This window comes from Paroedura picta, chromosome 9 (genome assembly GCF_049243985.1).
Source record: "Paroedura picta isolate Pp20150507F chromosome 9, Ppicta_v3.0, whole genome shotgun sequence".
Classification (NCBI taxonomy): domain Eukaryota; kingdom Metazoa; phylum Chordata; class Lepidosauria; order Squamata; family Gekkonidae; genus Paroedura; species Paroedura picta.
In genome coordinates this window covers 45,321,360-45,336,920 of record NC_135377.1, presented here as the reverse complement: position 1 = coordinate 45,336,920, position 15,561 = coordinate 45,321,360, and the positions used below count along the sequence as shown (strand labels likewise).

Sequence of the window (15,561 nt, the reverse complement as noted above, 5' to 3'; positions counted from 1 at the left end):
TTGAAGCCACCACTTCAGTTAGGTGTAAAAGGGTTCTTCAGTAGTAGGTGCCCAAAACCACCCTCAGAAGTCCATATCCTGTCTATCAATCTGTGTGTATATATAAATATATATCCCAAGGACATAAGCAGGGAGATGCCTCATAGGTAAGAGCTAATGCAAGAATCCTGGGGTGGTGGTTGTTATCCCCCTCCTCCTTTTTTCACACTCTCCGCCCACAGAGTCTTTCAATTATATTTTGATTGTCAGCTCTGACTGCGAGCTGGAGCAGCTTTTCAGGAACAAGAAGCAACTGAGCCAGACCCTTCCCTAAGTGTTTCCATGGAGCTGTGTGAATCTGATCAGAAGCCACCCATGAAGCTCTAGCCAGGGTGGTGGTTGACTGGAAGTAGGACCTTCAAATGCTGAGACCAGGAGCCGAACACGGAGTCCAGCCCGCTCGGTAAGGAAAATGCTTCGTGCGGCATAACCAAGCGGCTTAAGCACCTCTTTGGTATGAAGGGATCAGAGGCCTGGCAGGAGTCCATGAGTTTTACATCCCATTAAGTTCGAGGAGCCTGCCTCGGTTTACGTAACCTCCTCAGGGCCATGTGCTGTGTGCAATTGCACTACACAGGCAGGCCCCGCCTTCTTCCCTTCCCCTCCCTCCGAGCGCACGGGCGGAAAAAAGAAGGGGGGGAAAAGGTTGAAGGAGTTGATTTAGATGAGATAGACCCAGCCTCCTCCTCCTCCTCCTCCTCCTCCTCCCGGCTGGAGCTTTTGTTTTCCTCCGAGCTCCCTTTCCCACACGTGATAGCTGTGTTGTTGCGCGGAGCTCTTGACGGGGCGAGTGCCACCTATAAATGCTAATAACTTTGACCAGGGAGAGAGGAGGAGGAGGAAGAAGGGGGGCAAGAAAGGCAGGAGCCCGAGGGAGGAAGGAAGGCAGGGAGCGAGGAAGGAAGGCGGGGGAGCGCAAAGTCAGGCGCGCTATCCATGCAGCCAGCCCGGAGGAAGGGGGGAAACATGCCATGCGAGCCCCAACTGCCCTTCGCGCCGCCGGGGCTGCCGCGACCCCCGCGCCTGGCCGCCGCCTGCTAGCCCTCCGCCTGCCACCGAGCTCCAGCCCCGGATTATCCGTGCCGACTCCCAGGGCGGGGGTGAGGGAGCGGGCGCGGGAGAGACAATGGCGGCGGCGGCGGCTCCTGCTGCCGCCGCCGCCGCCACCAACAGCGGCAGCCCTAGCAGCGCCGACAGCGGCGGATTCCACCAGCAGCTGGAGCCCTGCCTGAGGAAGCCGCCGCCGCGCATGGACCCCCGGCGCAGGCAGGCAGCGCTCTCGTTCCTCACGAACATCTCGCTGGACGGGCGGCCGGTGCTGCAGGACGACGAAGGCGGCGGCGGCGGCGGGGAAGAGCCCGGAGGCGCCGCAGGAGCAGCGACCGCCAGGGCTGCCTCGGCGTCTGCTGCAGCCTGCAATAGCAGCGGCAGCGCTAGGACTCGGCAAGGCAGCCTGGGCGCTCTCCCGGCGCCCGCCCCGCTGCAGCACGGGGGCTGCCCCGGCGCCTGCGGTGGAAGCGCAAGGCTCATGAGCCCCCTGGGAGTGGCGGCCCAGCAGCAGCTGCTGCAAGGGGACGTCGGGGCGGTGGACGACGACGACGACGAGGAGGAGGAGGAGGAGGAGGAGGACGAAGATGCCTTTGCCAGCGTGCAGGTGCCAGCCGCCGCCGCCGCCTCCGGGACCCCTGCTGCGGGCGGCACCAGGGGTCGCCTCAACTCTTTCACTCAGGGAATCTTGCCGGCCTCCTTCGCCAGGGCGGCCCCGCAGAACTATGGCTGCCTGGAGCAAGGCCAGGGGGGCACGACCACCTTCGAGCTCCAAAGGTCTCGGTGAGTGAAGGGAGGGGACCCAAGGAAGGAAGGAAGGGCCTTTGGCTATATTCCAGGGAGCTCGGCGTGGGGTGGGGGTCAGGCTTGCTCCTCGTTTTGTCCTCTCAACACCCACCCTGTGAGGTAGGTTAGTTGAGGAGAAAAACGATATTTGCCCGAAGGCAGTCCGAAAAGCTTCGTTGTGGCTAGCGTTCCTTCCCCCTCGGCCATAAAACCCTATGAGGCTTCCGGCGGGATTTGAAAGAGAGGTATCCGGGCTTTTGATCCCCGTGGGGTGTCTTTAGTAGCAAGGGGCAGCCGCTCCCCGCATGTTTGGACGAACTGGCTGCTTCATAAGCTCCTGCGCTCAGTGGCATTGGAAACTGTGGCGGGACCTGAGCCTTGGCTCCGGTTAACCCTCCCCCTGCAGAAATAAGCCCTTAATTTGTAAAGTAGGAAGTGCTTAGGGCCAGCAAGAGTTTCCAACATCACTCTCAGTGCTTTGAGGAGATTTAGTCCTAATCCCACATGTATGTGGGTCAGTCGGTTTAATTTAGCTGTTTATGGGGAAAGCACTAACCACAAAGCACTGTATTCTCTTTTACTTGTGGTAGTGGTTAGGAGTGCAGACTTCTAATCTGGCGAGCCAGGTTTGATTCCCCGCTCCCCCACATGCAGCCAGCTGGGTGACCTCGGGCTTGCCACAGCACTGATAAAGCAGTTCTGACCGAGTGGTAATATCAGGGCTCTCTCAGCCACACCTACCCCAAAGGGTGTGTGTTGTGGGGAGAGGAAAGGGAAGGCGATTGCAAGCCCCTTTGAGACTCCTTCAGGTAGGGAAAAGCGGCATATGAGAACCAACTCTTCTTACTGCTTAAGAGGTAGCGGCCTGGCAGAGGCACACAGATGAAGTGTAGTCAGCGCGGGCTCTCATTAGCATCTGGGTAAAGGGCCTTAGAGGCCACAAACCTCAAGATCTTGTAATGTGGGAGTAACCTAATTGCATCCTTTAACACTCCTTTACTACCATCCTAGTGATTAAAGGGCTGATCTTTCCACACTCGTCAATTGTGTACATAGATTACTGAAGAAATTAATCTAATATGCAGATTGCTTATTTTAGCAATTAGGCATAGCTAAATTAATTGATTTGGTAGTTTGAGGCATACCTCTCTTTTCATGGGGTCAGGTTATTCATAATTTAATAGAGAAGATTCATAATTTAATAGAGATGAATGAGTCTTGTGACGCAGAGTGGTAAGGCAGCAGACATGCAGTCTGAAAGCTCTGCCCATGAGGCTGGGAGTTCAATCCCAGCAGCCGGCTCAAGGTTGACTCAGCCTTCCATCCTTCCGAGGTCGATAAAATGAGTACCCAGCTTGCTGGGGGGTAAACGGTAATGACTGGGGAAAGCACTGGCAAACCACCCCGTATTGAGTTTGCCATGAAAACACTAGAGGGCGTCACCACAAGGGTCAAACATGACTCGGTGCTTGCACAGGGGATACCTTTACCTTTTTTAATAGAGAAGAGGATGCCTTTTCCAGATTGTAGATACATATGTGAAATACGAAGCATGCGGAATGTGTCATTCTTGTACCACTTGCTGGAGTGTGGTAATATAAATTATGAGCCCTGACTAGGCAGATGACCGCCATCTCTTTATTTTGTACAGTAGTTATCGTGCTACTTGCAATATATAAACATTTGTCAGGAATGCTGTAGGCTGATCCAGCGTGGAATGGGGGGTTGGACTAGATGACCTGTGGCCCCTTTCAACTCTATGGTTTTTTGATTTGGACATCATCATGTGTCTATTGACTGCAGTACCAGCCTCATATACTTGGAAATTGGGTTTGATCAATTTGAAATTTCTTCACATTTCTGGAAATAGAAATGGCTTAAATGTTTAGAATGTTGAGGGCAAAATTCAAGGTGACAAAATGTGTGTGTAGTGTGTGTGTTTATAGTCTATAATATAAAATTTAGATTTAGACTTAATTTATTCTGACAAGGGTTGGCTCATCTATACTAGTGCTGTTTGGCTTCAGGGTATGTGCAAGCTGTTGTACTCACAATCTTATGGTATTTAGATTAGACAAAGCAAATACACAGGCTGTAAGACAGGTTCGGTAGTCAGATCTTTGGGCTTGATCTGGAGAATCTATCTTTGTACTACTTTCACAGCATAAAAGTTTTTGATAATATCCTAGAATGATCTTGAAGATTACTAGGAAATATCCATTTTGCTGGTAACTTCTATGTTCCTGTTTTGAATTCCATTAATTTGGAGCACTGTCCACATGGTTGTTAGCCAGAGCATGAGCCCAAACTTTTAAAAATGTGTTGTAACATATGCCTGCTTGGATAGACCAGGGATTCCCAAACGGGCCCACAAGTACTCTGGATGGATTCTGTGGCCTTTTGCCTCCTGTCTTAACGGACTTGGCCACGAACTAGGGAATCAGCCACTTTCACTGTTCCTCCTGACTATGAGTGAGTTTTCTCATAGTTTCTGTGCCTGGGTGGGTGTGGAGCCTGCACATCTATTCCCGTCTCAAACCACCTCCTTCCCCCCCCCCCCCGTCTTCCTTCAGCCTGCCTGTTAACAACAGTGGTGATGTCACTTCAGATGACATCACTTCTGGGGGGACGTGACAGAGAGGCATGGCCAGCTGGCATCATTTCCGGGACTCTTCAAAACCTGAAAAATTAGGGGCTCCTCCATGGTCACAAAGTTAGGAAAGTCTGGAATAGATCTTTGAGTGTTGAGCTGGGCCTTTCAGGTGGGAATACATAAGCATGTTCTTTAAAATATATACGTATTTTGGAGAATGTCCTTCAGTGGGATTAGATTTGGCTTGTATACTGCTCAGTCTGTGAAAGAAGAGTTAAGGCTAAAAGTAGGCTTATTAATCAGCTATATATTATATTGAGGGGAGTATCCACGTTCCGCATGTCCTGTAAAATGGAGCTCTTCTGCCAGTTCTTTGGTTGAGGCTGGATTCTTAAGGTCACTGGGCTCCCCTCAGGCTACACCATATAATCGAGTAGACCCTGTGGAGGGGCGGAGGGAACCTCACGATGTTTTATTAGGGTGCTGGTTTCAGGGGGGGGCTTATATTGGGGGTATTTTTCTGTAACCCACCTTAAATAATAAATAAAGAAATATTCCATCACTTCCTTCCCCATGAGGCAATTTATGGAATTTCCAGGACGCTACTGATTAGACTTAAACTTGACCAAGTTTTACATCATGTATGGTAAGAAGACCCCATCTTTACTTCAGTGATTATTTAAAAAAAAACATTTTAATGGCATGTGGGTCCTACTTCTTTTGTCAATTGTATTTTTTCCATTTGTTTATTATTAGACTATTTATCTAAATAATTCCTTTCTTCATATAACTTATTTCCTTAATTCTTGTCAAACATTCTTTGATTTTCCTCATCATGGTTTGTTGGGGTTGCAGAAAATTATGAAATTTTTAGCTTAGCTGTAGCTATAGTGGGATCCCATGTGTGTTTTCCCGAAGAATTATGGCCACTGATGACTGATTTTACACTTTCCCTTTGCCATTTTAAACATTAACCTGAACACAGATTAAAATGTTGTTACCAATTATCTTTCTCAAGAGATCATATTGTCTCATCTGTTATTCGTTTGTATGATCAAAATAATATTCATACTAGGGGAGTTCAGTTGGTTTAAATGATTCTTTGTCACTCTGCAACCTTCAATGGCAGAGTGGAGATTCAGACTTGTATCTTCCAGATCCTAGGGCATTTCCGCACATCGGTAAAAATAGTGTTACAGCAGCTTAATAGTGTAGCGCTAAATATTATCTTACCTCCTAGCCCCACCTCACCTTTTTGCTGTCTCACTCTTGTCTGCCGCCTTTCCGCGCTTCTCAGCCTCCACGAATGCTGCTGGAAATGGTGGAAGAGAGCAATGCACTTTACATGTGACTCTATTCCGTCTGTCAGTCAATCCAGGCAGCCAGTCCCCTTTCTCCATGTTTTAAAGGTCCCACGATGTCTGCTAATTTTTTAAAATTCATACTTCTCCATTTAAATGCCTATGAATCTAATTATAGATGCATAGTGCTTTTTGAACACCACCCCTTATGGAATCGAGAGTCTTGATATTTTAAAAAATTAATCTAGTTTCTGATGGGGGGGAACTTTAGAGAGGCATGCTTTGTGTTACAACTTTGGGGGGGGGGGATTTCTGGCATTGCCTCAATGCTTGTCTGCCTATTTGTTGCTCCAGGAAGTTAGCCATTTTTAAAAAGACATTCCTGTTCCCCAGAACAAGGGAGAGGGAGGTGGGTGCGTGGGCAGGATGCCACCTTTAGTGCATTTCAGCCTCCATACCTTCTCTCTGCTGGTTGCCTGCTGGTTGCTCTCCCTTAGCTAGCGCTAAATAGGTTGGGGAATCCACTTATGCGATTCCCCAACTAGCGCTTTAAAATGGAGGATGTAGCCAGCCAGTTACTGCCCAGACATCGGATGTTGGCAATGTCATATGGAAGGGCTGGAATATAACAACTATGTAAGGTAATCATTTCACTACATTTAACGGGTGCAGAAATACCCCTAGTCTAACCACTAACCCTAAGCCACAGACTCTTTCCCGTAATGTATGTCTCTCACTCGTACTGCTCCTAATGGCTTCATATATAAATTACACAGTTTAGGAGCCTTGTGGAACCCCATAAAACAAGTTTTACACTGATGCTTTTAGTTCTTTATCATCGCCCCTTTGAACACATATTGTTCAGAATCCAAATGGATCACTTGTTAAACTGTTAGAAAACTTTCTGCTGGTATGCAGAAGTGGCACATTGAGTGAGCTGATAGGGAAATTGCCTGACAGAAACATCTCTTGTTGTACAGTAAAGTAATGATCAAATAGAATAAAACTTGAGTCCTGCGGCACTTTTAACACTAACAACATTTATTCTGGGGTATAAGCTTTCATGTGCACACAGTGAATCATAAATAATTCTTCAGTGGTTTTAAAGATGCAACTGGACTCAATCTTTGTTCTGTTGCTTCAGACCAAGATGGCTACCCACCTGAATCTGTCTTAATGATAGTTTCTGTGTGATTCTTGTGGAGTAGTTCAAAGCTGTGCAATGCTTTTGTTTTGTCACAGCTTCTTCAAACTTATACATGTGAGCCTGTATTCATTAAAGGGACATGGTTGAATGTTAGATTCTAGTCTATTTCATTGATTACTTTTTCTTGGTGACCCTTAAAAAAAAATTCAACTTCAAACCAGATACACATTAATATATGCTTATATATATTTTTTTATGGATAGGGCATGAAAAAAAAATCTCACCAAATGGAAACAAAATCCCAAGTAAAAAATTGAATTAGACTGCAGAAGTAAATGTAATGTAGGGCAGAATCGTATATATATAGTAAAATATCATTGCCTTTTCTAAAAGTCTATAGTATACATTTAGGACTGAAAGTGATTGAAGAAATCTTTGCATATTAGTTTCAGTGATGACAGTTGTGGACTGGGTTTTGTAACTAGCCAAAATTTGTGATGCCCAGAAAATGATACCAGAGATAAAACCCCACATCCTCACCTAAGAGACCTCTGATACTACAAAGGTTCACAGGTGCTGGTTTCCAAGTGGCTACAAAGCTTAATGTAACTGTGTGTGTGTGTGTGGGGGGGTCTGTTCTCCTTCTGGTGCCTACCATGTCAAAGATGCAGTTGCCATTGGATACATGGTGAACATGACTGTGGATTGAAGTAACAACAGACACGGGGCTTGCTTCTCTCTCTGTGCTAGCTTGCTCCAGAGCTCGGTAGCTGTCTTGCTTGAGCTAGCTTTTTATTTGTTATATATACTGCTCAGAAAAAAACTTTGCAGTACACATCAAGGGATATAGCAGTTTGCAGAAGCTTATAGCTTTGTACACATTCCATTGTTCTTAGAATGTAAGAAGCTGTATAGCTTAATCTTCACACAGGAGGTTTCCTCGAGGTCAGCTATTTGCAGAAAACCTGTCTTTCTGATGATTACGCAGAGCCCAGAGATTGACCTTTTGACCCTGCTCCTGCCTGGATGTGCCCAACAGCAAAGAGCACAGACCAAATTTGGCAAATAACAGGAGTTCTGAAGAAAAATGGTTTGCCTTATGATGTATACGAGCTTCATAATGGACACTATCATTTGGTGTAGTGGTTAGGAGTGCGGACTTCTAATCTGGCATGCCGGGTTCGATTCTGCACTCCCCCCCATGCAGCCAGCTGGGTTCGCCATGTCACTGATAAAGCTGTTCTGACCGAGAAGTAATATCAGGGCTCTCTCAGACTCACCCACCTCAAAGGGTTTCTGTTGTGGGGAGAGGAAAGGGAAGGCAACTGTAAGCCGCTTTGAGCCTCCTTCGGGTAAAGAAAAGCGGCATATAAGAACCAACTCTTCTTCAAAATGCAATCTGTACTTTAGCAATATTAAATTAACTTTCCATTTAGTTATACATTGCGGTTTTATGAAAAGTGTTCATCAAATCATATGCGCATGCTGTATGTGTTTAGTAAGTGCTGCCAGTTCACTTCCAACTTTTGGAGAGGCTATGAATTAAACATCCCCTCATTAACAGCCTTGCTGAGGTCTTGCGAAATGAGGGCTGTGGTTGCCTTAACTGACTCAATCCATCTTTTGGTGGGTCTTCAGTTTTTCCTATTGTTACTGTCTTTTACAGGTTTAAGTTTGTTTCCAGGCACAGTTTGGGTTCCTAGTATCGATCTGTGGAGTGCCAAATAGGGACCAGATCATGTGAAGGACCACTTACTCCAGAATTAATCTTGTGTGTTAGATGTTACTGAAATCATTTCCCAAGGAGTATTCAAGTAAGATCTTATGGTATGGTATTTCTTCAAGCAAGATCTTATGGTATTTCTTTCAGACACATTTAAGGTTTTATATGTTTACATTAGGAAGATTAAGATTTTGGAGGATATGTTGTGGAAGGACCTTCCTCTGGGTGTGAGAAGGGCTTCTGCCCTATTGTTTTCAAAGGATGTGTAAAACTGAGTTAGTTACATGGGCTTTCTGACATTCTCGCTTATATGATATCACATATTTTATGGGTATTTATTTAGATTAGATCAGAATAACTTTATTGGCATAATTACTAGATTCAGTAGTAAAACAGTGGAATATACATATAGAGATACAATATTATGGGCATTTCCACATCCGTTAAATGTAGTGAAATGCTTACCTAATGTAGTCTGGCCCCTTAATATGACATCACCAACATCCAGCGTCTGGGCAGTATCCGGCTTGCTACATCGTCCATTTTAAAGCACGAATTGGGGAATCACATAAAGTGGATTCATCAAACCTATTTAGTTCTACCTACCAGAGAGCAACCAGCAGAGGGAAGGCATGGAGGCTCAAACACGCTAAAGGCACCTGCCTCATCCCGTCCTCGGACCCACCTCCCTCTCCCTTGTTCCTGGGGACAGGAATTTCTTTTAAAAAATGGCTAACTTCTTATTAGATCAACAAATAGATGGACAAGCGTACAATGAGTGCCAGAAATAAAATAATATTTTTTTCAAAGTTGTAGCACAAAGCATGCCTCGCTAAAGTTTTCTCCCCCCAAAAAAAGAAAATCAGGAACGAGATTAATTTTTTTAAGTCTCAAAGGACTTGTGATTCCACAAGGGGTGGAATTCAAAAAGCACTATGCATCTATGATTCTATGCACAGGCATTTCAACGGAGAAGTATGATTTTTTAATAAAAAAAAATAGTGGGCATTGCGAGACCTTTAAAACATGGAGAAAGGGGATTGGTTGCCTGGATTGATTGACAGGCAGAAGCAAGTCACATATAAGGTGTGTTGCTCTCTTCCATTTCCAGCAGCAGATGTGGAGGGTAAGATGCGTGAAAAGGGGTGAGACAGCAAAAAGGCAAAGGTGAGACAGCAAAAAGGTGAAGTGGGGCTGAGAGGCGTGATATGATCTAGCGCTACGCTATTCAGCTGACGCGATGCTATTTTTAATGATGTGTGGAAATTGCCTATTTATTTACTTACATGCACACACACACAATTCAGCTTTTATACCACCACTCCCCAAAAGGCTCATCGCGGAGTTCCAGCTTTTAAATTACACACATCTTTACATTATTGGGTTACTGTTGTTGTTGCTAGGTGCAAAGTCGTGTCCGACCCATCGCGACCCCATGGGCGATCCTCCAGGCCTTCCTATCCTCTACCATTCCCCGGAGTCCATTTAAGTTTGCACCGATTGCTTCAGTGACTTGGTCACTACTTGATTCATATGCAAACAAAAATTCTCTAGAAACCTCTAACAGAAACTTGGCTATCCTCACAATGCAGGTTAAATATTCTTCATTCAACGCCTTGCTTACAGCAAGTTTCTCATTTATACCCAATTTACATTTCTTGAAATAGTCTGAGAGTTGGGGGTATTTATGGATTTTATGCATTTCATTGCATTTATATAGCTCCCTCCCCTCCCTTAGGGCAGTTTACAATAAAAGATTCATGGTACAATGCAAAGAAAGCATCACAGATTTATAACATTTCTAACAGTAAAATTTAGAACCTTTTTACTTGTAGAACATTTAGAACTTTACAACTCTGCAATTGTGTAACTGTTAACTGTACACCTGTAGCTCAGTTCTTTCTGGGAGTATGTCTAGAGCAGGAGTCACCCTGTATCATTTGTATGTTTTTTATTATGGTTTAAGTGTTATTGTGGTACGGTTTGGAGGGAGACAAAGTAAAAGTATTGCAAGTAAATAAATTATGTATTGGTTGTTGTTTTGCTGTTTGTTTGTTTTTTGTGTTTTCTTGTATTTCCCTCTTTAATGTAACAGGCTGTTAAATTTATGGAAAACTCCTTTAGAAGTTTGAATTGATCAAATGTCAGCATATACAGCATATATGCTGCCTGATTAATTGGGAAGGAGATGATTGTAACAAAGCAAAAGGTTCTTAATGAAACTGACTAGTACATTTTCAGCTCCGTATACAATTCTTATTCTTGTTATGCTGCAGAATTATTGATGCAAGCCATGTGGAATAGAGCTGAGTAGTATTGTGTTCCTTGTTGTGTGCTTTTGGTTGTCAACTTTTGTCCTCTTCTGGGGAGAAGTAGTACAAAGCTTTTTAGGTGGACATGCTTCTACCAGCAATCTGAGATGATGCAGGAAGCTATGTAATTGAAAGACAACATCTCAGTTCAATGTGAGTCATTAGATTGACATTACTGGATGGGAAATATATAAGGGCCATTCCGCACCAGGATCTATGTAGCAAATTGGTTGCGGAACGAAAAAACGCCATTTTAAATAATGGAATTCGTCGTTATGCATACCTGGCTTTGTAGTGGAATCCAGTTGCGTTTCTATAGTTTCCCACATAGCTAGCCAGGAAGCGATATTGCTGAGCTTTGTCCCGCCCCTGGCCGTCAAGCAGCCAATGGGCAGCCATTATCATGCTCCCAAAAAGCCCCTTTCCCTTTAAGGAAGGTTTAAAAAAAACACACACACAACACATTGCAACGAATTTGCGTTGATTCGTTGCAACGGAGAGACCCATCTAGCTAGCAGGTGGTGTTTGAGCTGCCGTTTCATTGTTGCCATGCTCCCCCCAAGTGAAAAAAAATAACCCCCCCTGCACGGGCGCGATTTTCGGCCGAAAATACAGTGAAAAATAAAGGGAAAATAAACCAGCAAACGGGGCTGTGTGTTGCTTCATGCTTAGTGAATTAAAACAGCTCTGGGGAGGGACTGCAGCCAGGGAAGCCTCGCTGGGTAAACGAAGGCTCACCGGTGCATTGATCTCTGCTTGCTCTGAGAAAAAAAATGGCGATCACTTCGCCGGAAGATCAGAGGAGAGAGCTAGGGGGAGAGACTTTGCAGAAACCGCAACAATGGTAACGCACAGAACTTTCCCGCTAGTGTTGCAGATTGGTTGCAAGAGTGTAGCACTTTCCGGAGGGTGAATCCACTTTTTGGGATTTCCCTGAAAGCGCTACAACAAAGCACTTTTTGCGAAATCGGTTTCAGGTGTGTTGCAGATTGTCAACGACGTTGTACATAACAGCAAAACAGTAGTGATTTCAATTTGTAACCATTGTGCTATTTTTAACGAGTGCGGAATGGCCCTCAGAATTAACCCTGCATTTTCTATATTAGGTATATCTTACATTTTTAAAAATCTTAAATGTCTTTTGGCACTTTAAAACCTAACCATTTAATTCCAGCATAAATTTTCATAAATTTAAAATTAATCCTGACAAGACAGAGATTTTATGGGGTGGCAGAAAGACCGACCAGGGAATTTCAGGCCTTTCCTGTCTTGGATCAAGTTTTACTCCCTTTGCAGAACCAGGTTCACAGCTTGGGAGTGCTACTTGACACAGTCACCTTAGTAAACCAGGTGACTGTTGTAATTCAAAGTGCCTGTCCCTGTCTTTGGCTGGTGCATCAGTTGTGTTCATTCCCGGTTCTGTCACATCTAGACACAGTGATCCATGCCCCAGTTATTTATAGACTGGACTCTTGCAATGTGCTCTACTGGGGGCTGTCCTTGAAGAAAGTTTGAAGGCTGAGGGTGCAGTTAGTGCAGAATGCTGCAGCTAGATGGTTGGTGGCAGCTAAACTATCAATCTACTGCTCAGCCCATTCAGGGTACTGATTTTGAACTTTAAAGGCCTACGTTTGTTGGGACTGGAGTATCAGAAGGGACTGTCTTCTCCCTTATGCTAGCGGTGGGTGGAGATGCTGTACAGCAGTGGTTCTCAACCTTCCTAATGCCAGTTCCTCATGTTGTGGTGACCCCAACCAGAAATTAAACCAAAACTGACCAATGATGTGAAGATCCATTGTTCATAATTGTATATAAATTGTTTTTTTTTCCGGGGGTGCTGCTGGAGTGGCTGGCGGCCGAGCGCGGGTGCCTACAGGAGGACCAGCAACAGTGGTGGCTCCCCCCTCAGCCAAACCGCTCACCTTGCTGCGACCCCTTTGAAAGGGTCATTCGACCCCCAAAGGGGTCCCAGCCCCCAGGTTGAGAACCACTTCTGTACAGCTAGCCTGGAGTGCTGCCGTTGGCCCCCCTTCCCCTTACCTGGGTTGTTGACTGGGTAGCCAAGGGAGCCCCCAACTGCTACACTCACAGGCTGTGAAAAACACAGACTAAAATGGGCAGGGCTGGAGCCACTGCCGCTTCGGGGACCATGATAGCTGGGTGCTGAGTAATGTCATGTAGCTTTCCCCCCTGCTGGCTGCTGTTTATGTCTGCACTTTATTTCCCTTTGGGCTTTCTTCCCCCACTGCCTAAACAAGGGCTGCTGCAATGAGTGTCACCACCCCCCCCCCCCCACGCAACCACAAGGCTAGTGGATGGGCGCTGAGGAGACTGGGAATATTGGAGGGGAGCACTGCACATATGGGCCTGCTTCCATGTGTCCTATTGTCAACGTGGTAAGCTGTTGCTAACATTTCATCTAATATAACTATACATATATATTTCAAGGTGAATGTTTTAATTCTTTCTCAATCTTTTCTGTTATCTTTTGTGATTTCTTGTTTTCTTGTCTTTTTAACATTACATTTATAAAATGTCCCCTCATAAAGGCTCTACTAGCATCCCAAGCCATTCTCATTTCAGTACTTTTGTTTAAATTGATTTTAAATAATTCTTTATTTTTAGCTATCTTCCACAACAGATTCTTTTTGTAATACTTTATTTAAACTCCATCTAAATGTTTTTGATATTGTTTTAATGTTTAATATACAACAGAACACCATTTTTCTTTTTAGTTCTTGCCATTATAAATTCTTGTCCTCATATTTTCTGGATCAAATATTTTTTTTTCTGGAATGGTTTGTTGTAGGCAATTAATGTCCAATATTGATTTTTTTTATTTCCGAACATCCCTTGCCTGTCTGCCAGACAATCCTGATCTCCTGGCTAAATTACATATGTCATATATAAATAATTAGTACTGCATAGTAAAGATTCAGTAATTTCATTTGAAGAAGAGAGCTCTGGTCTAGTCTGTATTTTGTTAGTCAAAATGCCACAAAACTCCTATTTCGTTTTGCTGTAATAGACTATTGCTCTGCAACTTTTTGGACTTTGTAATGTTCTTTTAGTTTGAACTCACAATTCAGGCAATAGCTGACTGTTTTGGATCTGTGCCATCTGTTATACAAATAATACCATCTCTTTCTGTTACCACATTATACAAGACACTTTTATTTTTCTAAACCTTTCTGAAGCTGTTTGTGAACCTATAATCAATCTTTTTTTCCTGTTTGTGTTAGCAGCTTACCTACAAGATTATATTTAACAAGATTATCATTAATGAGGTTGAGTTTGGGTTATGCATGTATTCACAAGAAATCAATTGTTCAAAAACAGCAACAACCACCACCACCCAAATTGGTACTAGCTGTAGGTATGTAATTTTTATATGCAGGGGGAAAGTGGATTGACTGTCAGTTCAAGGTTCTTCTGGATAATATATGAATATCGGATATTCTCTTTCTGATCCTTGCTGGAGCTTCAAATTAAACTCTGGTTCACTTTGCATCCTCATAGCTCAAAATATGTTTTCCATTTTGGGGCTTAACACTGCACATGTGATAATAAAGAGGACAGGAGTGCCTCTGCCTTTCCCTCCCTTTTGAGTGGCCCCAATTGTTTATTCATGTAGATTTTTTGGGAATAGTTTCCAAACCAGGTGTTAACAACTTTCAGACAATCTTGAACCAATGGAAGCGAATAAAGCCTTTTGTGTTGTATTGATCAGGGGTGGTCAACTTGTGGTCCTCCAGATGTCCATAGGCTACAATTCCCATGAGCCCCTGCCAGTGTTTGCTGGCAGGGGTTCATGGGAATTGTAGTCCATGAACATCTGGAGGACCACAGGTTGACTACCCCTGGTATAGATGCACACTTTTACCACACCTGTTGTTGGCTATACTAGCAGTTCTTTTTTTAATGTTACATTGCTTTTGTCATTGTTTACCTGCTTGTGCCTCAGTTTTCTGTCAGAAAAGTGAGTCTGTAAATATTTTAAATAAACTCTTGAGATTTGGGGTTGCACATTCCTAGAGGGATATTGGATAATACTGCCGACAGAAAAGAGCCTAACCTGCTTACCCAGTGCCTCATTTGGGAGGTGGGCACCTAGAGCAAAGTCTTGGGTAATTTTCTCTGTACAGAAAAGGTTAATATGGGAGCAGACACCCTTTCATATTCATCATGTAGAGGTTGATAGGCACAGTGGCTCAGTATTTTGAAAGCCTGTTGTTTTTTTCCATACAGAGGACAGATTGTTATCTTGGTTACTTGCTGCATATCTGAAATACTTTCATTCCAGTACAGCCGTAACATTCGGCTTACCACATAGGATGTCCATTAAAATACCTAACATAGCAGGCCAAGTGTGGGTGATGAGTTGCTTTGTTCTGTGGTGAGAATTCATTTGATAATGAGCCTTGCATCATAGGAACTGGTACTAGGTGACCTGTTTTATGTTTCAGTTCCATGGCTCTGGATGGTTAAATTTCTATTATAGCATTTCTATTCTAGTTGTATAGTGGCAATATCATTTCTCTTATAGTAGTCTGTCTACATTTTATCTTGACAAAAGAGATTGTTACTGGCCCATGTTTTCATATTTAGCCCAT

At 44.2% G+C, this 15,561-nt stretch overlaps 1 protein-coding gene across 3 annotated transcripts in view; it reads left to right on the top strand.

Annotated features, from left to right (window-relative positions):
• Nucleotides 1-276: 276 nt before the first annotated feature.
• CABLES1 (Cdk5 and Abl enzyme substrate 1) overlaps nucleotides 277-15,561 on the top strand; it is a 46,942-nt gene continuing 31,657 nt past the window's right edge. The window contains exon 1 of one of the 3 annotated variants that reach the window (XM_077352609.1): nucleotides 277-442. In XM_077352609.1, coding sequence (XP_077208724.1) covers nucleotides 402-442 — 41 coding nt within the window. In that variant the 5' untranslated portion in view covers nucleotides 277-401. Of the gene's footprint in view, nucleotides 443-742; nucleotides 1,870-15,561 lie in introns of those variants that run through there. The other 2 variants (XM_077352608.1, XM_077352607.1) reach the window with 2 other exon arrangements.